General features: G+C 45.6%; 1 protein-coding gene across 10 annotated transcripts in view; it reads left to right on the forward strand.

Moving 5' to 3' along the window:
• Positions 1 to 22,163, forward strand: part of UNC80 (unc-80 subunit of NALCN channel complex) — a 184,003-nt gene that overhangs the window by 33,698 nt on the left and 128,142 nt on the right. For 7 of the 10 annotated variants that reach the window (XM_075933916.2, XM_089779820.1, XM_089779824.1 and 4 more), the window contains exons 9-16: positions 1,476 to 1,610; positions 2,114 to 2,336; positions 4,072 to 4,212; positions 9,143 to 9,411; positions 13,131 to 13,508; positions 15,038 to 15,184; positions 18,901 to 19,048; positions 20,863 to 21,011. In XM_075933916.2, the coding sequence (XP_075790031.2) occupies positions 1,476 to 1,610; positions 2,114 to 2,336; positions 4,072 to 4,212; positions 9,143 to 9,411; positions 13,131 to 13,508; positions 15,038 to 15,184; positions 18,901 to 19,048; positions 20,863 to 21,011 (1,590 nt within the window). The remainder of the gene's footprint in view (positions 1 to 1,475; positions 1,611 to 2,113; positions 2,337 to 4,071; positions 4,213 to 9,142; positions 9,412 to 13,130; positions 13,509 to 15,037; positions 15,185 to 18,900; positions 19,049 to 20,862; positions 21,012 to 22,163) is intronic. The other 3 variants (XM_089779822.1, XM_089779825.1, XM_089779826.1) reach the window with 1 other exon arrangement.

A 22,163-nucleotide genomic window follows, 5' to 3' on the forward strand; every position in this document is an offset into this window, starting at 1 on the left:
ACATTGGCAGGCTGCTTTTCTGGAAAAGCCCTTTTTCCGGAAAAGCGTCTGTGGCCAATGTAGACGCGCTTTTCCAGAAAAGAGCCCCGATCGCCATTTTCGCGATGGGGGCTTTTTTCTGGAAAAGACTACTGGGCTGTCTACACTGGACCTTTTCCAGAACAGTGTTCCAGAATAAGGACTTATGCCTGAGCGGGAGCAGAATAGTTTTTCCGGAATAGCGGCTGATTTTGTACAGTAGAGCATCGTTGCTTTTCCAGAAATTCAAGGGCCAGTGTAGACAGCTCGCAGCTTATTCCAGAAAAGCGGCTGATTTTCCGGAATAAGTGGCCCAGTGTAGACACAGCCCTCGGGTTTGGCTGCCTAGAGATAAGTGGATGCCTAGGATGTTTTGAGGCCTGAGGCTTTTAAACAATATAGGGGGTAGCAGTTGTGCATACAAGTAAAGATATTCCTGAGCACCATTACTGCAATTAAGAATTCTCACCAATGTACAAATCTCAGTTTTTTATTCATGTAAAGAAGCCTGAACCTATAACAAAATCTTAAAATGGTATAAACCTAGTAGTTCTTAATGTTATTTAGATGGAGACAATGTTGAAAAAGCTGCTCATCATATTTCAGATGCTAACTCTGAAACATTAGTCTTAATATATTTTAGTTATATTTGCTGAAACTAACATTTGGCTCTGATACAGTTATAGATTTCAAAGCACTTCATAAGGGAAGGCAATTATAATAATCCACAGCTGTATATTGGTGAAACAGCCTGCCCACGCTCAGATGCTACGCTAGGGCATGTCTACACTAGGAAATTGTTTCGAAAGAATGTATTTCAAAATAATAACTCTTGAAATAACTATTTTGAAATAGCGTATCCCCACTACAGGGAAGCCTTGAAGTTAGTCTGAGGCAGGCTCCCTTAAAGTGGACGTTCTACCTCAATTTAGAGCCTCAGGTAGTACTGGGGAGTAATTTCTTTGAATGACTCTGGGGAGTAGTTATTTCGAAATAACAGCCATGGAGCATCCACAGTTCCGCTATTTTGAAATAGCTATTGTGAAATAAGCATTATTCCTTGTGGAAAGCAGGAGTTATTGTTTTGAAATAACAGGCTTGGTAGTGTGGATGCTCCGCTTGTTATTTCAAAATAACTCCCTTATGTAGACTAGGGTCTAGTGTCCTAGCTGGGAGTAGAGATCTCCAGGTCTCCGGACTCCCAGCCCAATGCGCTTCTTCCTGACATTGATGTTATTTGTGGTGGCAAAATGCTATCATGTTGAATGATAAACGATCAGATTAAACTATTAATCTTTGAAGTTCTAAATCTGTTTAAATGTGGGAGTGGAGTTTTGTCTGATGGAATTAAGTTTTTTCTCCTTTGGAGCTGTCCTTTGTTGGGATAGTAGTAGATGTTTTAGTTGCTTACTTGCTATTTCTGCTTGTTTATGTTTCTCTTCTTTCGGGGAGTGAAGGATCTCACAGTGAAGTGCAATGAGGAGGAAAAATCACTAAGCACTGAGGCCTTTTCTAAGGTGTCACTGACCAACCTGCGCAGGTTAGCCGTGCCTGATCTCTCCACAGACCTGGGAATGAACATTTTTAAAAAGGTGAGTAGCACAATCATTTATTTTTGTTTATATAGAATCCAGTGCCAATACACATGCCAGGTGTGCAACTCCTAAAAGCTTATGATGGACATGTTTCCACGTATAGATGGGTGTGTGTGTGTGTATGTGTGTGTACACTGCTGAAATCTACTTATGTCAAACTCTTATTGAAATCAATGAGATTTTCCATAAGTGGTGGTGATTTGCAGCCAGGTCCTCGTATGACAGAGCAGCTCCATCAGTTTCAATGGACCTATGCTGGTCCTGAGATCTGAGTCTAAATCAGTGAAGCACTCTCCCATGAAAGCCCTTTCCTTGCTTTGAAGGTTATAGAAACAAATTAAGATCTATAATGTTATATATTTAAAAAGGATTAATCGAACAAGGGGAATTTAGGATTCCTGTATGCTTGTCCGTTGTTGGTAATGTCCTTCCCCGCTAACTATACTGAAATGCCCCGCAGCCTCTGCCGGCCTCTAACCCCCCTCCCCTTCCTTTTACAGTTTAAGACTCGCAAAGAGGATCGCGAGCGTGAGCGCAAGGGCTCTATCCCCTTTCACCACACAGGGAAGAAACGGCAGCGAAGGATGGGGGTGCCCTTCCTGCTCCATGAGGATCATTTGGATGTGTCGCCCACTCGCAGCACGTTCTCCTTTGGCAGCTTCTCCGGGATTGGAGAGGACCGGCGTGGGCTTGAGAGAGGAGGCTGGCAAACTGCTATATTAGGTGACCAATGGGAAAGGATTACTATTACAAGCCTTTAATAATTCTGCTGCAGAATGTTCTAAGAATAGCAGGGTGGAAACAGAGGAGCTTTATTTCTCCAGCATTGTCGCACTACAAAGCAGCCTTCCTCTTGATGGCTGGTTATGTTCTTTGCCCTGACTAGTGGTTTGCCATGCCTGTTGTAGGAATGGCATAGGCTTTCTGCCATCTTCTAAGGTAAAGCACGGTGTTGTTCTGACTGGTGACCTTCAATGACTACATAGACTATTACTGATCATTAAATATGACTTGGCAAAACATATTTCCACTCAGACTCAGGAAACACATCATTCCTTTCTGCCTCTCCACCTTTCTCTTGGCGTTAGTGGGAGTTTTGCTTGAGTAGCTAGACATAGGCTAGGGCTGTGTCTACACTACAGACCTTACAGTGGCATAGCTATACCACTGTAGCTGTACCACTGTAAGGTCTCTCCTGTAAGGTAGGAGAGAGCTCTCCTGCCGGCATAATTAAACCACATCCAATTAACAGCATTAGTTAAGTTGGCAGGAGAGGTTCTCCTGCTGACTTAGTGCTGTCCAAACCAGACCTTTTGTCACTGAATCTTATGTCAGTCCAAATGTCTTGTTTTTTCACACCCTTGACTGACAAAATTGGTATTATAGATAAAGCCTGAAGAAGGATTTTCCACTTTGGCTCTGTTTCACATGAATCAGGTGAGATTTGGACGAGGGATGTGAATGATTAACCAGTTAACCAATTAACTGGTAAGAATCATTCTTACCGAGTGATGCTTACCAGTTATGGTTAACCGGCAGCTGTTCCAGCCCCTTGGGACCCGGACGGAGCAGCTCCTCACCTGCAGTGGGCCTGGCCTGACACACCGCGGGCATGGGTGCTCCAGCTGGGAGGGCCGCTCTAGCCTGGACCCCCCACCCTCATTTGATTGGTTAACCTGTTAAATGTTTAATGTCAATGTTAAATGTACAAAATGTTTAACTGGTTAACTAATTAAATGGGATTTTACATCCCTAGTTTGGACTCTTGTTAATCTTAATGCATCTGACGAATGCATCTGACGAAGTGGGTCTTTGTGCCCACGAAAGCTTATGCCCCGATACATCTGTTAGTCTATAAGGTGCCACAGGACTCCTCGTCGCTTTTGCAGATTGAGACTAACATGGCTACCCCTCTGTTAATCTTAACGAACCCCATCCGCCATTCTCACACCTCAGCGTCTAACATTAACGTGTCCCTTATACTTGCAAACTACGGCTGTGTCTAGACTGCATCCCTTTTCCGTAAAAGGGATGCAAATTAGACACATCGCAATTGCAAATGAAGCGGGGATTTAAACCCCTCCTGCTTCATTTGCATAAACATGGCTGCCGCTTTTTTCCGGCTCAGAGCTTTGCCGGAAAAAAGCGCCAGTCTAGACAGGGATCTTTCAGAAAATAAAGCCTTTTCCGAAAGATCCCTTATTCCTCTTAAAAAAAGGAATAAGGGATCTTTCGGAAAAGGCTTTATTTTCCAAAAGATCCCCATCTAGACTGGCGCTTTTTTCTGACAAAGCTCCGAGCTGGAAAAAAACGGCAGCCATGTTTATGCAAATGAAGCGGGAGGGGTTTAAATCCCCGCTTCATTTGCAATTGCGATGTGTCTAATTTGCATCCCTTTTACGGAAAAGGGATGCAGTCTAGACACAGCCTACATGTATTTTTTGTATGTTCACCTTAGGGAAGTTCACCAGACGGGGGAGCTCTGACACAGCTACAGAGATGGAGAGCCTGAGTGCTAGACATTCCCACTCTCATCACACCCTGGTTACGGACCTGCCTGACCACTCAAACAGCCATGGAGAAAATACAGTCAAAGAAGGTGCGTCAAATATAATGATAAGCAAATACCTCTTTGGAGCATGAACATCAGGAGGCTGAGAGAGTTTTATTGTTTTCATTCCTTAATATCTGACTAATTCCCTCTTTCCCTTTCTGGCTTTTCTATATACATCGTTTGTTTCTTCTTTTTGTAGTATAATTTTTCACAAGTATCTGTCTTTCATCTTAAAGGATGTGCGTCCCCGTGTAGGATGGGACACAGCACCTTTTTAACAATGTGCAGCAACGCTACTCGGAAGTCTAGGGCAGGAAGTCAGTCTTGCTAACTCTTGTGATTTCATTGGGTCTCTCACAATTTTTGATGGTTTTTTAAAAGCTCCTGCTGCTGGAATAAAGAGATTGCAAAAGAATCTCAGCTTTCACCTTTAAAAAGTTTATTTCTAACTCACATAATTTCAAGGAAAAGCTTGGAAAAATAATCCAAGATGCACCCTAAAGGCCCAAGTGATAGAAGACAAAGAAACTGAACCCAGAATTTGGCTTAGAAGTCATGGGGCTTTTTAGTAATAATCTTGTGATTTTTTTTTTTACCTGACTCATAATTTTTTAGTACTTGGGGCTGGCAATTCTGGGAAGTTGATAAAAATGCTATATGCATGTAAAACTGCAAAAGCCACAGAGGTAGAAGAGTGTAATTGCTCTTATCAGCATATGGCCCACCCCATCAGAGTTAAGACTCCTTACTCTTACAGTAACAAAGCTAGCTACCAAAAAGACAAGAGCATTGCTAAAGTTCTCCTATAATAGGGCTGCTAAAATTATACAAGACACCTCAATATTAATAGTCTGATGCTGTTATTACCAGTACTAACAAGTTTTCTTGCTTTGTGGTGGAGAGGGCAGGAACCAAGCACAATCAGTAGCTGCTGCTTCTCTTTTAGCCAAGCGCAGAAAACATTTAAACTTCCCATCTATCACTGGTATAGTAGAACCCCAGAATTATGAGCAACAGAGTTACGAACTGACCAGTAACCTAACCACCTCATTTGGTGATGGAAGTATACAATCAGGCAGCATCAGAGACAAAAAGAAATAAAGCAAATACAGTATGGTACTGTGTTAAGCGTAAACTACTAAAATAAAAGGGAAAGGATCGTTTTTTTCTTCTGTATAGTAAAGTTTCAAAGCTGTATGAAGTCAATGTTTAGCTGTAAACTTTTGTTCTGTTCTGAGTTATGAATAACTGCCATTCCTGAGGTGTTTATAACTCTGAGCTTCTATGGTATTCAAATGGGCCCTAGGACTATCGTATCTGAGCATGTCTCAGTCGTTATCCTCAGAGCACCTCTCTAATGTTATCTTTACAGATAGAGAGCTGAGGCACAAAGAGGCTAGATGATTTGTGCTTGGTCACACAGGAAGTCACAAACAGAGCAGGAAATTGAATCCACACTACCCGAGTCCTGGGCTGATGTCCTAGCCACTTGAACCATTATTTCTCTCTCCTTGTCATTTGAACATACTCTTCCTTTGAAACCTGAAATATAAAATCCATTCATCCTGGAGCTCTGTATTCCTGCAGATCATTAACTCAGTAGCAGTCCACTCTCAAAAATACTGGTGACGTTGTTGTCCACCTCCAAGTAAGAATTTGTCAGGTTACTGAAGCTCTACATTTTATTTGCACTTAATGGACTAGCTAATATTTGTATTTGTATGCAGCCACCATCCAAGGTCCTAGTGATTTTTGAAGATTTTAGCAAGGAAAGAAAAAGCTGTCCTAACATTTTCAAAATTTTGAAATTGTAATGAAGTTTTTCATTCAAAATTTAGTTTTGTAAAAAAAAAAATGCAGCTTTTGTTAAAATGCCCTCCAGATGTTGACCCACTCTTTGTGCAGCACCTGTAGATGAGAAGTGTGCTTATACAGGCAGTCCCCGGGTTACGTACAAGATAGGGACTGTAGGTTTGTTCTTAAGTTGAATCTGTATGTAAGTCGGAACTGGCGTCCAGATTCAGCCGCTGCTGAAACTGATCAGTTTCAACAGTGGCTGAATCTGGACCCAGTTCTGACTTACATACAGATTCAACTTAAGAACCCCAGGCATCCCCAAGTCAGCTGCTGCTGAAACTGATCAGCGGCTGATTCCAGGAAGCCCAGGGCAGGGGCTTCCTGTAGTCAGCCACTGGTCATTTTCAGCAGCTGCTGACTTGGGGACACCTGGGGCAGAGCAGCTGGGATGCTGCTGGGTTGGTCCAGTGGCGCCCAGAGCGGCGCTACGGGACCAACCGGCAGCGCCCCAGCTGCTGTACCACAGGCGTCCGGAGCAAAGCGGCGGAACACGTGGGCAGCGGGACAGCCCAGACGCGCCGTGGCTATCCTGCTGCCCTCGGGCTCCGCGGCTTTGCTCTGCTCTGCTCTGCTCCCCTTCCCCCGGTCTGAGCAGAGCAGAGCAGAGCGGTGGAACACGCGGCCAGCTGACAGCCCAGACGCGTCTGGGCTGTCAGCTGGCCGCGTGTTCCGCCGCTTTGCTTCCTCTCCCTGGTCTGCTGGAGACCAGGGACAGGAAGGGCCCCGTTCGTAACTGCGGATCTGACGTAAGTCGGATCCGCGTAACTCGGGGACTGCCTGTATTGAAAGAAAACAATGCAGCTTTTAGCCATGGAACTGAGGGCTGAGCTACACTGTCTCCCTGGGCTCAGGGAGGGTTGCGACACAACACTTCTCACTTGATAAAGTCCTGACCCCTGCTGTAACGTGGATATTCCAGACATGGCTTCAAGGGAACGACCTGCGTAGTAAAAAACAGCTGTACACCTTGAGTCAAGATGCCTCATATCAAGGGCGAAGTTTCGGGAGGGTAAGGTGGGGAGCAGCCGTGCACACCGGAATGCAGCTTGCTCTTTATCCCATTCCCCAGACTGTCAGGGAGTGAGAGGAAAGTACTTGCATTCTGTGCAGCCTCTCACACCTGGCTGCTGCCCTCCCTACCCTCTCGAAACTCTACCCTTGCCTGGTATATCTCCCACTCCTTCCACCTGTTTTACCCACGGTCATCACTTCTCTGGGTCACACTGCAGCTGATGTCATTCCGATGCTGTGTACATTGCTCGGCCGTGTCCATAAAGATGGAGGTGTAGAGCAAGGTGTCATCAACATCATGAAGACACCAAATGTTGAGCCTTCTAAAGGCTTGATATGCCTTTGAGTGGGAGAAGGCCCTGCAATACCCACTGAGACCCAGTGAAGATCACAGACTTCGTTGAATTGTTTTCTTGCTTTAGTTCATTTGAGCCCCCAGATTAGGGTTGCCAGATGGTTTAACAAAAATACTGAACACCCTAAAAAAAAAAAGAAAGAAAGAAAGAAAAAAAAAAACCACTGGGAAAAAATTCTGTTGAGGGAAAAAAAAAGACCAAAGTTGTTGGGGGGGGGGAGGGAAGTGATGAGTCTGACTCTGGAAGGAGGGGAGAGCTTGTACCGCATCTTACATCACTCCCTCCAGTTTGGGGCCACACACTAATCCCCAATGCACTCCCCCCTCCTCCTGAGCCAGGCCCGCCAGGCCCCCCAACTCTCCCCAGCCCAGTGCACTCACCCCTGCCTCAGAGCCAGGCCCCCTACAGGGTCCCCCATCCCAATTCACTCACCCCTGCCCCAGAGCCAGGCCCTCCACAGCATCCCCCATCTCAGCGCACTCACCCCTCCCCCTGACCCAGACATCTCCAGCACCGGGAGTGCCCCACCCCAATCAAATCTCCCTCCTCTCCTCGTGCAGAGCCAGTCACCGGAGGAACAGGGTGGCTGTGTAAGGAAATCTTACTTTTAAAGTCACTGCTCCTGCCACTGGCCCGGCTGCCTCGGCTCACAGTGTAAAGGGAGGCATCATGTGGCCAGCTCCTGGGTCTCTGCTCAAAGGGTCACATGGGCCAGAGCAGCGTGCGCACCATTCCCACCCCAGCTCCCCCCTAGTGTGGTGTCCGGGGGCAAGTGTCCCCTTCACTATGCCTCTGCCGCTCTCCTCACTCCCCTGCCCCTGCCAGACGTGGCTTCCGTCCGAGGGAAACAGGAAATACCAGACATTTCACAGGTCCGGAAGTTTCTGGGTTTTTTTGTTACTGGACGGGGGGCCTGAATAATGGACAATCCAGGCGAAAACCGACACCTGGCAACCCTACCCCAGATTCCAAGCGGAGGCCTGGAATTGAATGGTTTGGAATTAGTTTTAGATATGTAGGCTTGAAGCACAGCCCTCCTTGGGGAGCAAATTGGAGTGCTCCCAGGCCCAGGCTAGGGATGCAGCGGCTGCTGCACCTTTTGGAAGGGTGCAGGGTGTTGTTGTTGGATCCAGCTTTGCTAGTTACGGCAGAGGTGGCTTAATAGGAAAGAGCCCCTCTCCCTCTCTCTCCTTTGGGAGGCTCTTGTGGATAATTTGGAGCAGTACCTCTAGCGATTGTTAGTGCTCGCGGTGTTGCACCAGCTTGCTACTCCTTGCATAGGAACACCTGTCCTGTGAGTGAGCTCCCAGGCATACGCCGTTAGTAGAGGAAGATGTATTTGCATGGTATGAAGTGAGCCTTTGGGATTCATTTTCAGACGTCCCTCTCTGAACAATTCTGAGCAGTCCCAGAAAAGCTGGATGTGTGTCAGATCAAAACCAGGGTGGGCAAGTCTCCCTTGGCCCTGGTGCTGAAATATTTCAGGCAGAGCTTACTTTTCCAATCTGCTCTGCAGGTTTCTCATGTCTGAGATGCATTCGTTTCAGGAGCATTTTGTTACGCACTAGCTCAGCTCTGTATCTGAAAGGCTTACAAATTGATCTCTAAGATACTTTTTGCTGACAAATTTAGGAATAATTTAAAAAATACATTATTGCGTGTGGTGCTAATTACAATAGTAAGCATAGCCTGAATGGGTAGTTTTGTAACTGAGCCACGAAAGGCTAAGATGCCCGTTTTCTGTCTTACAGTGCGATCCCAGATTTCTACCATCACCGTGGCCACCTTCAACACCACTCTGGCCTCATTCAACGTGGGCTACGCAGATTTCTTCAGCGAGCATATGCGGAAGCTCTGTAACCAGGTGCCCATTCCAGAAATGCCTCATGAGCCGCTGGCCTGTGCCAATCTCCCACGGAGTTTGACTGACTCCTGCATCAATTACAGCTGCCTGGAGGACACGGATCACATTGATGGAACCAACAACTTTGTTCACAAGAACGGCATGCTGGATCTTTCGGTAAATGTGATAAGGAATAAGAAAAGCCTCTGTCCTCTTCCGTCAATGCAGCTGTGCATTGAGCTAAACTGAGAGACGAGGGACATTGTCTGTTTTCCATAGTCTCTTTCTATAACTGTCTCTTCCAGCACTTCATGAAGGTCATTCAAAAATACTAAAGGGTAATGCAACTTCTTCTTCTTAACATGAGTCATACATGTGCACTGAGGCAGAATACACTCATAGAGTTCTGACTGAAACCTAGGGAAGCAAAGAAATGATAACAAAGCATTTCCTTCTCTGTTTCTTTTCATTCATGACCTCTCCTCTGACATGCGAAAGTGCTTGTAAATTGTTTGGAAGCAGAGAATTCCTCAGTTAACCGTTCTCTCCTCTCAGTGCCTCTACCTTGCAGGTCCTTGCAGTTGGTCCTGATGAAAAAAGAGATCATTTCAGTTTCATGTTTAATAGAATCTTGTTGGAATTAAAATTAAAAGGATTGGTCAAGCTCATAAGCATCTACCTTGCAGATTCTGACATACTCAGTGATATTATTATTATTATTATTACAGGCAGTCCCCGGGTTACGTACAAGATAGGGACTGTAGGTTTGTTCTTAAGTTGAATTTGTATGTAAGTCGGAACTGGCGTCCAGATTCAGACACTGCTGAAACTGACCGCCAGTTCTGACTTACATACAGAATCAACTTAAGAACCCCAGGCGTCCCCAAGTCAGCTGCTGCTGAAACTGATCAGCAGCTGATTCCAGGAAGCCCGGGGCAGAGCAACTCTGCCTGGGGCTTCCTGTAGTCAGCGCTGGTCAGTTTCAGCAGAAGCTGACTTGGGGACGCCTGGGGCAGAGCAGCTGGGGTGCTACTGGACCAACCCAGCAGCACCCCATCTGCTCTGCCCCAGACGTCCTGATTCAGCCGCTGCTGAAACTGACCAGCAGCGGCTGAATCAGGACCTGGGGCAGAGCAGCTGGGGTGCTGCCGGGTTGGTCCAGTAGTGCCCATGGGCGCTGCAGGACCAATCGGCAGCGCCCCAGCTGCTCTGCCCCAGAGTCCAAAACAAAAGCCTGGTCTGCTGGGGGGGGGGGGAGCACACTAGCTGCGCCCCCCCCCCCCCAGCAGACCAGGGACACGGGGAGCAGAGCCGCAGCGGCAGCGGGGTGCCGCGCCTCTGAGGCTTTGCTCTGGCAAAGCCTCTGAGGCGCGGGACCCCCCGCGGCTGCGGCTTCAGTCAGGGTGCCTGTGGTCTGCTGGGGACCGTCCCCAGCAGACCACAGGCACCCGGACTGAAGCCGCAGCCGTGGGGGGTCCCGCGCCTCTGAGGCTTTGCCAGAGCAAAGCCTCAGAGGCGCGGGGAACCGCCGCTGCTGCCGCTCCAGTCTGGGTGCCTGTGGTCTGCTGGGGACGGTCCCCAGCAGACCACAGGCACCCGGACTGAAGCCGCAGCTGCGGGGGGGTCCCGCGCCTCTGAGGCTTTGCCAGAGCAAAGCCTCAGAGGCGCGGGGAACCGCCGCTGCTGCCGCTTTGACTGAAGCGGCAGCAGCGGTGGTTCCCCGCGCCTCTGAGGCTTTGCTCTGGCAAAGCCTCAGAGGCGCGGGACCCCCCCGCGGCTGCGGCTTCAGTCCGGGTGCCTGTGGTCTGCTGGGGACCGTCCCCAGCAGACCACAGGCACCGGGTCTCATGCGGCAGCAGCGGGGGTTCCCGCGCTTCTGAGGCTTTGCTCTGGCAAAGCCTCAGAAGCGCAGGAACCCGCCCGCTGCTGCCGCTTGGGTCCCGGTGCCTGTGGTCTGCTGGGGACGGTCCCCAGCAGACCACAGGCACCGGCACCCAAGTGGCAGCAGCAGCGGTTCCCGCGCTTCCGAGGCTTTGCTCTGGCAAAGCCTCAGAAGCGCGGGAACCCGCCCGGTGCCCCTGGTCTGCTGGAGACGGTCTCCAGCAGACCAGGGGCACCGGAGCAGCTTACGAACGGGGCTTTCTCGCCCCGACTTCCGGGGCGAGAAAGCTCCGTTCGTAAGTGCGGATCCGACGTAAGTCGGATCCGCGTAAGTCGGGGACTGCCTGTATTATTAAATCGCTGTATTACAGTAGCACCTATGAGCTCCTCCTACCTAGAGGTGGGCTGGGCTGAGCTGTTGGTTGGGAGGGGGAGTTTACACAGCATGTCAGTGGTAGAACAGTATTAGTACCCTGACTTACATTCCCACTTGCCCTACCAAGTAGACCACACTGCTTTTACTTACTGTGAGTCAGTTTCTAGTGTTATCCCAGAGGTTTCTAACACTGGCATAGCAGATAAGAAGTCTGTGAGGGAGGTGGACTGCCATGAAGGGAAAGAGATTCATCTCTGTCAGAATTTCAGCAAAGTCTATCAGACTCCAAACTCCTGGCTCTGGAAGATCATTACCTTCTTCCTTCCCTAGAGTGAGTGAGCAGATGGAGTTGGGAAGTGAATCCAAACTCTCACATTAGCTAAGGGAGAAGAAGACAGTCAAAATCAAACCCTTGAATTTAAAGTATTTGCTGTGTCTTGGAATTCTGTCCTCCCTGGGCTTCCGTGATGGACCTCTCCTGGTTCTCATCCCACTTCTCTAATCTCTCCTTCCGCATTTTCTTAGGATGATCCTCCCCATCCTCCCTGCCAGCTTTCTGGGAAAGTTCCACAGGGCTCTGTCCCCTTCTCAGGCCCTCTTCTCTTTTACCTTTGCCTTGCCTTTGACAAGTTCAACTTCCGTCTTCATTGTTGATAACTCACAGAACTACCTCTCCACTCCAGGCTTTCTCTCCTACTGCCCAAACTAAAGTTTCAGCCTAGTTCACAGACGCCTCCTTGTGGATGTCTAGCTGCCACCCCAAGCTTAACATGGCTACAGTAGAGCTCCTAATCTTGACACCCCAGAAGAACTCCCCCTCCCCTCCTTCTTAACCACTTGAAATCATTCCATTATCCTGCCTGTGGCTCATGTCGATAACCAGGGTGTCATCTTCAGCTGAGACCTCTCTCTGGGGCTTCATATCCAGGCTATATTTAAACCTTGCTGGTTCTTTCCACATGGCATCTCTGAGATGCGGCCTTTCCTCCCCGTCCACAGCTGAAATTCTAGTCCAGGCAGTCATAGAGTGGCATCTCAGCTACTGCAATGTCCATCTCTCAGCCCTTGTTTGAATGCAGTCTTGTCCTGCTTGTGTTCCTTCCAGCCATGTCACCCCGTCTTTGTGTCCCTCCACTGCCTCCTCCTTCTCCTCTTCACATTACACATAAAGCTACGCGTCTTCACTTCTGAGGCCCTTCATGGCCTCTTCCCTCCTTCCTTCTTTATCATCTCGTTCACCTTTGAAATGTTGACATCTGCTTCCTGTTGGCTGGTGATGCCATCCTCCATCTACTACTCATTAAACTCATGCTTCCTTCCCTTATACTCCTCCTGGACATACACAAAACAAATGCACTGTCCTCCTGAAAATCCCTCCTCAAAATCCCCTTTTGCTGGGATGCCTACCAAAAAACTTGATAATGGTTAGGCTGTTGGCCTATCATGATGACCAATATTGTCTCGTTGTTTCCTTGGGTTCTGCATACCCACCTGTTGCTGCTGGACTTTGCATTTAGATTGTAGATGATGAGAGCTCCTACGCGCTCTGGTAATACAAATACAAAGCAATGATGATAATAAACAATAACAATACGGAACACAAGTCTGACCAAAACACGTTGTTGCCCTCTTTGTCCAGGTGGTCTTGAAGGCTGTTTACTTGGTTTTAAACCATGACATCAGCTCCCGTATCTGCGATGTGGCGCTGAACATCGTTGAGTGCCTGCTGCAGCTTGGTGTGGTGCCCTGTGTGGAGAAAGTCAGAAGGAAGAGTGAGAACAAGGAAAATGAGGCTGTGGAAAAGAGACCGAGTGAGGGATCCTTCCAGCTCAAGGGGGCTGCTTCAGGTGGCTCAGCCTGTGGATTCGGGGGCCCCCCAGTCAGTGGAGCTGGAGATGGGGGAGGAGAAGAAGGTGGAGGTGGAGGAGGTGGTGGAGGAGGAGGTGGCGGAGCCGATGGAGGTGGCGGAGGAGGAGGTGGAGGTCCTTATGAAAAGAATGATAAAAATCAAGAAAAGGTATGTTTGGGTATCAGATACTACAGAGAGAGTACATGCATGTGGCATAAGGAATTTTAAGTTTGTGTATGTATTTGTGCATATGTATGTGGGCAAGCACTTATCATTTCCTGTTGTCTCTCTATTTTTGGGAATGGCTAGGTTTTCTTTTCTTTGCACCACTAAAACATATTGATTTGTGTCAGTGCAGTACCCACAGCAAACCCAGTACATGCATTGCCTTGGAAAATTCAGCGCTCTTTGCTGTGGCTACATGCGGGAAGTAGCTTTGCTAAGCAGCCCTAATGGACCTAGCATGGATGTGTTCTTCATATAAAACAAGTATTTCTAGTGCCCTGAATAAGTGCTGTTTTACATACTGTACAAGTGCTTTTTAAAAACAAACAGGACAAATTATTGCTGATTTTTTCTACTTTTTATTATTTATGGTAGTACTTAGAGGCACAAAGCAAACAAGTAGCAAGAGAGGGACAGTACGCTCGCCCAGTCTTCATTTTGTAACTTGACTAGATGCATATGGTTCTGACCCCTGAAGTCCGTAGGGCTCAGTTCTGCCCCACTTACTTCAATAATACTTTGAGTAGTCCCATGGATTTCAATCGGACTACTTTCAGTAAAGCAGCACAGGTTGAACCTCTCTAGTCGAGCACCCTCGGGACCTAACCAGTTTCGAACCAGAGAATTTTCAGAACCATGGGAGGTCAATATTTTGTTGGTAATGCTGCTAGACTTCCACTGTTTACTGGCTCTTAGAAGACATTTAGGGTTAAATTAGAGCTAAATAACAGCACAGAACACTGAGAGTCAGGACTAGTGGCTATAAACAAACTTTATGGGACCGTGGGAAACTTGGCCACGCCCATGAAAAATGGACATCTGGCTAACTAAAATCTTGCCGGTCTATAGATGTTTCCAGACCAGAGAGTTCTGGACTAAAGAGGTTCAACCTGTACTCACTATGCGTACGTCTAGACAGCAGGGCTGTTAGCTACCCTGTGTCTTTTAAACGCGCCCATTATTTTGAAATATTTTTTGAGATATCGGGCATTCTGTTTCGGCATCCCTATAATCCTCAACCCATGAGGGTTAAGGGATGTGTCAAAATAGCTTGTTGTTTCAAAATTTGGTGCTGTGTAGATGCACCAAATTTCAAAATAAGCTATTTTGAAATGCAGTTGAAATAAGATACGCAATTTGCATAGCGCAAATTGCTTATCTTGTTTTGAGCTTAAGATGTTGTGTGGACACACCCTATCAGTGCGGCAGCACAGTCATATCCGTACCACCTGGCAGATAATTGAAAGCTTAGAAGTATCTCATTGACACCTGACTACAATGCTCCTGACTACAAAGTTTTTAAAGGATTAGGCACTGGGCTTGAATAAGGAGAAATCAATAGCATCTTCAATTACTTAACTATTCAGACTAATATTGGATAGTTTGCAAGCCAATTCTGAGCAGATGCTAAAGGGATATGAATGACCTGACCTCAGCGTCACATGGTATGGTTTCCTTTCTCCATCTCTTAGGATGAAAGCACTCCCATAAGCACTCACAGACTGGCACTGACAATGCTGATCAAAATAGTGAAATCCCTGGGCTGTGCTTATGGCTGTGGAGAAGGACACCGAGGGCTCTCTGGAGATCGTCTGAGACACCAGGTATTCCAGGAGAATGTAAGAGAACTAAAGCAGATTCCAGCTCCCCCCTACCCCTTCTCTCTGAAATGTGCCTGTTGATGTTGATACCCCCCCACCCCCCAGTCTTCTTTTCCACATGGCTTCCATTATAGTTGTCATTAAATGCTGGCCCCCAATCTCCGCTGCACCTGCTGAGCACTGCAGCCGAGCCAAGGGGAAGCAATGACAGCTTTAAGTCACCCTTCTATCTTCCAAATTCCTGGCCTTGCTAGGGGCAGGTCTTGTGCCCAGCACAAGTTAGAGCAGCCCCGGAAGCTTGTCTGCCTTGCAGATTTGCAAAGCATGGACACACTGCACTAGCTGAGCCACTTTGTGCACAGGTGCAGCATGGCGACAGTGGGAAGGTTTACAATGGTGACTATATCGCCTTGGTCACGTTGGTACAAAATTCCATGAGTATAGACAAGCCCCGAGCTACCCTAGAATGTCTGCTTGTGGGCGGCTCCAGCATCCCCAAATAGCCAGCGTTCACTCTGTGCCTGGCATGCTTTTGTGCTGCATTCTTTTGCAGAAGAGCAACAAGAGACCTCCTCCTCCACTACTGGGTAGCTTTAGTAAGGTTCTGGCCTTTTGACCAGCATAAAGATCCCAGAATTGCTCCGGTATTGCTGTGATTGCATCCCAGAGAATTATAACTCAGGTCTAGAGGCTTTCAATGGAATCACAAGGCCAAGTGTGCTGCCAAACAGAAGCATTCTAAAGCTCCAGTCTCACAAATGCATTTTATTGGCCCCCATGTTTGCTGCAGTGGACATTGACATTGGCTTCGTTAGCTGGTGTATATTGTACCCACAAAAGTGGAGGTGAAGGTAGGACTGAGACTTGGCTATAAACCAGGTCTAGAGTGGGAGAAGGGAGCGTTATATGATTCCCCTAGCCTGTTAACTGGCTCAGTTTGTTAAAAGCTGACAGTAGATTTGCATGCAGTATATTGCATTTTTATACTGAGCCTTGAATTCAAAGCGTTTAGCTGTTTATCCTGTACCTCAAGGTGATATGTGTTCAAGGCTAGAGCTGAGTGAATAATTGATTTTTTTTTTTTTTGGATTGGTGGCCAAACCAAAAAACATGAAAAAAATCAGTTTGTTTCAAACTGATTTTTTTCTTGCTAAAATTAAAAGCTGAAGAATTTGATTTGGGTTGAATGAAACATTTCAAATGTCAAGTTAAAATGACACTTTCCAAATTGTTTGCTTCAGCATTTCCAAAATAGTTTTTTTCAGTTGAAACAGTTTGCAAAATTCACTTAATAGTTTCCGTATCCCCACATGCATTTTCTGATAAATTTTCTATTTGCCACAAAAAAATGACAAGCTCCGGTCAAGATCAGGATAAGTTTCATTTCTCAAAGTATTAGATTGCATTGCAAAATGCAGATGTATTTTTGTTTCCTTCAGTTTAATTTTGCAGTTTGTTTGCATGATTTTAGTTCTGATTAATGTTTCCTTGCCACTTACTGTGCATTTTTACCAGTTCTGAGAGACTGGTTCATACTGTAAAACCTCAGAATAAGGACTGGAACTTTAAAAGATTGGACTCCTGAAGGTACTGATTGCTGATTTTTATCCTGGGTTGGGTCAGATCTTCATATCTAAGTATCTTTTATTGCCTCATCACCATAGTAGCTGTGTGTGACACATGGTAGGGAAGTATTACCCTTATTTAACAGACTCAGAAAAACGAAAGCCTGGCTTTTTAAAGGTATTTCAGGCATTGGTGCTTTTAGTATTACAATGCCTAAGTCTCAGCAATCTCTAAAGACATTTAAAAAGTCAGGCCTACGTGACTTGCCCTTGCCCATGACTTGATATTGTCTGTGATTGAGCCAGGGATGGAACACAGAGTACCTAAGTAGCTGGCCCTGTGTTTGAAATTCTCCTTTTCATTCCCATGATTCTAAAACTGCTGTGTAGGCTGGTCCTGCTCTTATGGTTGGGCCAATTAAAAAGTTGTTTTAATTTGTGCTGGGCTGTAATGGCCACAAGAGGCCAAAGACACAGGTGAGGGTTGGTGTGGCATAAGGACGTCCTAGCAGTGCTTCCTTGTCAAAACTATACTGGAAGCAGGAATGAAGAGTAAAAATAAGTCCCTAAATCAGACCTATACTTCTTTGCAGTAGTGTGATCCTCAGACTAGGTTCTACATCTTTAAATTCAGATTATGCTGACAAGTGCAATGCAGAACAGCTGGACTCTACTAGAGGATCCAGCTAGTTGTTTTTATGGAGACAAAAATTAGAATTTTGTTTTAAACTGAAAATACAAAATAGTCATCAGGCAATTCCAAATGTCTATGTGCTGGTTTTTGTTGTTGTTGTTTTGTTTTATACCCTAATTCACCAACTCTCCTGTTTCACTGTAATTTGTGCCACGATTTTCCTGTCTATACAAACTGCCAGGGATGTAAAACTAAGAAAAAAATAGAAAATAATTTCTTTTTCTATAGTGTCTTCCTGCACACGCTTCTCCAAAATGCTTTCCAAAGCAGTAAGGAAGATTCTGATGGTGACTATGTGGGCAAACATAGCATCCACAATGCAGTCAGCTGTACTTCACGTTATACTCTTGAACAGTAGAGGCCTAATCCAAAGTCTGTTGACATTATTGGGAGCCTTTCCCAGGACTTAGTGTGAATTGGATCATGCCTTAGAACAAGGCTATCAGACCCACTCTGTGGAGTGGGCTAAATTCTGTTTGCAATTATGATACCAGAGAGACCAGGCTACAATGCTAGTGTCATGTCCAGCCATCATTGGGTGGTAGAAAAGCCAATGATGGCAGCGGGAGGTTCACACAAAGAACAAGGATCCACAATGATCTGTACATAGCAACCAAACTTATAGTTAGTAAAATTAAGGCTAAGTTTTACATCTTTTAGGCCTGCTCCAGTAAAACACTTTGGAACATGCTTAAGTTTAAGTATGTGAATAATCCCAGTAGCCTCAGTGGGACATGCTGTGGTCTTTATGGAAAGAGATTTATAGTGGAGTCTTGGGATGATTGCTATTTCTACTGTTATTTGGCTAGGCTGTTTTGGATGCACCACTGTGGTAACTGTATGCAAAATTGTGCATCCAAGTTATTTGAAAATGACACTATTACCACTAGGCATCAGAACCAAGTGCACATTGCAAGAAATAGGACAGTTTGCCCATCTCTTCAGATTTACATCAGGGTTTTGGCATTGGGTCACATGGGGATGATTAACTTTGCAATAAAGAGTCAATACTGATTTTTTTAAAATAGAAGTTTGCAGTCTGCAGAATCTGAGTTGGTTATTAGACCCAGATAAACACAGGAAGAGGGCTGGATATGGGCCAGAGGCTCAAAATCTGAAACCCCTTCAAAAGAGCCTCTTTTCTTAATATTTATACTGTAAATATTGGCCAGGGTAAATGGGTTCCTAGTCATTTCAGCTGCAGTGTAATTTTAACTTCCATTTGGAGGGCTGCAAGAGGAGGAAAGGAGTAAGCTTGATTTAACATCAGATCCAAAAGCTAATATGGTGTGATGGCTCCTACTAGTATGTTTGGCATCAGCTGAAAGATCATATCTCATTGTGGCATATGATTTTTTTTGCTATTTTTTGACAACACAGTATTGGTGAAATAAGGGCAAAAACATACTTGAAGGACCCTGCAACTGACATAAAAACTCAAGAAGATATCTCTCATTTTTGTAATGTCTTCACAGGCTCAGAATTGCCTCACAAAGCTGTACAAGTTGGATAAAATTCAGTTCCGGCAGACCATGAGGGACTATGTGAACAGAGATTCCCTCAATAATGTGGTAGATTTCCTTCATGCTTTGCTAGGATTCTGCATGGAGCCAGTCACTGACAGTAAGTATAGCTGGCATCGCATCACCTCTATGGTGGTGTCATTTTCCACCATCAAGGATGCAGGCTGCCATTTTCAAAAACTCTCAGTGAATTTCTAAAGGCAAAAAATAACTGTAAATACAAGGTCAAATCCTCAGTGGGCATAGATCAGTATCGCTCCCTTAAAGTCACTGGAATGACTTCAGATTACAGCCCTGAGGGTCTGGCCCTATACATGCCTTTTATTTAGAGTACAGTTAGAATGAGAGAAGCATTTGTCCCCCCTCTTTTGATGCCTCCTACCCGTTTGTTCATGGCTTTATGAAGGAACATTTTCTCTCAACTATGCCTCAGGCAGGCGGTTTTCTGCTTAATGACTTGACCGAATGCCAGCTGGAGTGGACTGTGTGTTCTGTGTTTATTCTGAATGGAGATAAAATTGAGCATGAAATCTCTCTGCAGTGCCTAAGGTGAGGCAGCAAATCTCTAAAGCAGATCATGTAAACAAGAATATGAGCATTCATATGTATGTGCATACGGTGTAGGTCCAGTGTTTTTAACGGAGACTAACAATTCTGTGTATCATTATGATGATGATACATGTACGTTGATCAGTATGTGCACAAGTAGCTAATGGGAGGCATTTGGAATATAGGAATTGCCATATCAAAACACACAAGAAGTTCTTGTCCTTGGGTACGTCTACACTAGCCCCCTAGTTCAAACTAGGGGGGCTAATGAGGGTGACTGAAATTGCAAATAAAGCATGGGATTTAAATATCCCGCGCTTCATTAGCATGTTCCCGGGCGGTCGCCATTTTGGCAACTGACCAGCCCGGAATAACTACCCGCGTCTACACGCGACAGTGAAATGGGAGTTCGAAGTAAACCCCTAACTCGGATTAGCTGTTACTCCTCGTGGAATGAGGTTTAACAGCTAATTCAAGTTAAGGGGTTTACTTCGAACTCCCGTTTCAATGCCGCGTGTAGACGCAGGCAGTTATTCCAGGCTGGTCAGTTTCCAAAATGGCGACCGCCCGGGAACATGCTAATGAAGCGCGGGATATTTAAATCCTGCACTTCACTTGCAATTTCGGTCACCCTCATTAGCCTCCCTAGTTCAAACTAGGGGGGCTAGTGTAGACGTACCCCTTGTCTGTGATTCCAGTCGCTTCCAGAGAAAGGTGCAAGAAGCACCATAGTGGACAATAAACCTGCCCAGAGGGCATATTTCTTCTAAATATCCATCAATTGGATATTGGCTTATAACATCAAGGAATAAGCCCTTTCTTCTGAATGTTTGTTTTTTTCTCTCCAAAGAAACGGTGGATATTTTTGTCATTCTGATGTAGGGTTAATCTGTTTTTTGAATTCTTCTAAAATCTTGGCCTTCAAAGTACCTCGTGAGAGCAGCATTCCATTGGTCGAAAATAATTTCCTTTGGTCAGTTTTAAGCTTGTTGCTGTTCAGTTTATTTGAGTGCCCCCTTCCTCTGTGTTATATGAGCCAGAAAACAGGAAAACCTGAATTACCTTTCCTATTCCATTTGTTGTTTTGTATTCCCCTATTTTAGAGAGGCAATAAAGTGAGGATAAACTGCCTTGATCATTTCAATCTCTCTTCAAATGGCAGATTTTTTATCCCTCTTCTTATTTGTGCCACTTATATCTGCTGTTTTCTTTATGAGTTAGAGTCACCAGCATTGAACACATGGTTAAGAGCGAGGGCATCCCACTAATTTACATCTTTTAATACATTTAAATACATAATTATTTTTAAACTATAATTTGTTAACGCATCTCAACCATGTGGTTAATTGTTCTTGCATTTTGCAGATAAGGCTGGATTTGGAAATAACTTCACCACAATGGACAACAAGTCTACAGCCCAAAGTGTGGAAGGTATCATTGTCAGTGCAATGTTCAAGTCACTGATCACTCGCTGTGCTTCCACTACACATGAACTGCATAGCCCTGAAAACCTGGTGAGGATTTATGTGCAGGCTTTACAAGCCGAATTTCCTCTCACTCTCATACAGCAGCTGGGCTTGAAAATGAGGGTTCAATTCAATGAGACTTTATTGGCCTGGGTAGCTAGACAGGTTTAAGAAAAAGTCATCCTTCAGGTGTCAGTAGGGCAAATCCTACCCAGCCAGCATCTGATCTGAATATTGGTCACGTAGTTCCACAGCTGAAATTTGGCCTTTGAGCCTCTCTGTCTGCAAATGAGGATTTAATCTGTGTAATTGTTTATTGCAAATTTGATGTTAATGAAAGGAAAACTCTAGCAGCACTAAACCAGGGCTAGGAATAATTGGCTAGATTATTACTATTATCGCACCAGGGATAAATCAGAATAGTTCCATTGCATTCAGTGGAGATATGCTGGTTTACATGATCTAGATGTCACCAAGTTTTGGTAGAAGCTGTGCAAACCTTCCGAGAACAGTCTAGCTAGGTTAACTCAAACCAGACCTGCTGTGTCTCTGTGTTTCTCCCTTGGAACTCTTTCTGAGCAAAGACTTTGAATTGTACTACACTAACATGTAGCTTTGGGAAGAGGGCAAACACCTATTATGGGCTAAATTAGGAAGAAAAGGCATACAAGGGTATGTCTAGACTACACGCTTTTATTGACAGAAGTTTTGTCAACAGATACGTCGACAAAGCTTCTGTTGACAAAGAGCATCTAGACTACATTCAGTTCTGTCGACAAAGCAAGCTGCTTTGTCGACAAAACCCTGTAGTCTAGACACAACCCTACAGGCAATAACACCTTCTGTCGACAGAACTCTGACAACAAAAGGCGTTATGCCTCGTAAAATGAGGTTTACCAGCGTCGACAAAACTGCTGAGTTCTGTCGACGTTATGTCGACAGAACTCAGCGGTAGTGTAGACGCAGGTATAGTTTTGTTGACAAAACTCTGTAGTCTAGACACACCCCAAGAGAAGATGTATGCCTCTCCAGGGTAAAGAGTAGGTGCTTGAAACCCCAGTTCAGCAAGGTACATAAGCACATGCCTAACTTCAAACATGAGAGTAGGTCCATCAAATGATCTGAATATTGGTCATGTAGTTCCATAGCTGGAATTTATAGCATAGACTGAGGGATCTCAGGAAATCTCCTGAAATACTA

The sequence above is a fragment of the Pelodiscus sinensis genome, chromosome 7, assembly GCF_052426305.1.
Source record: "Pelodiscus sinensis isolate ZL-2025 chromosome 7, ASM5242630v1, whole genome shotgun sequence".
Lineage (NCBI taxonomy): Eukaryota > Metazoa > Chordata > Testudines > Trionychidae > Pelodiscus > Pelodiscus sinensis.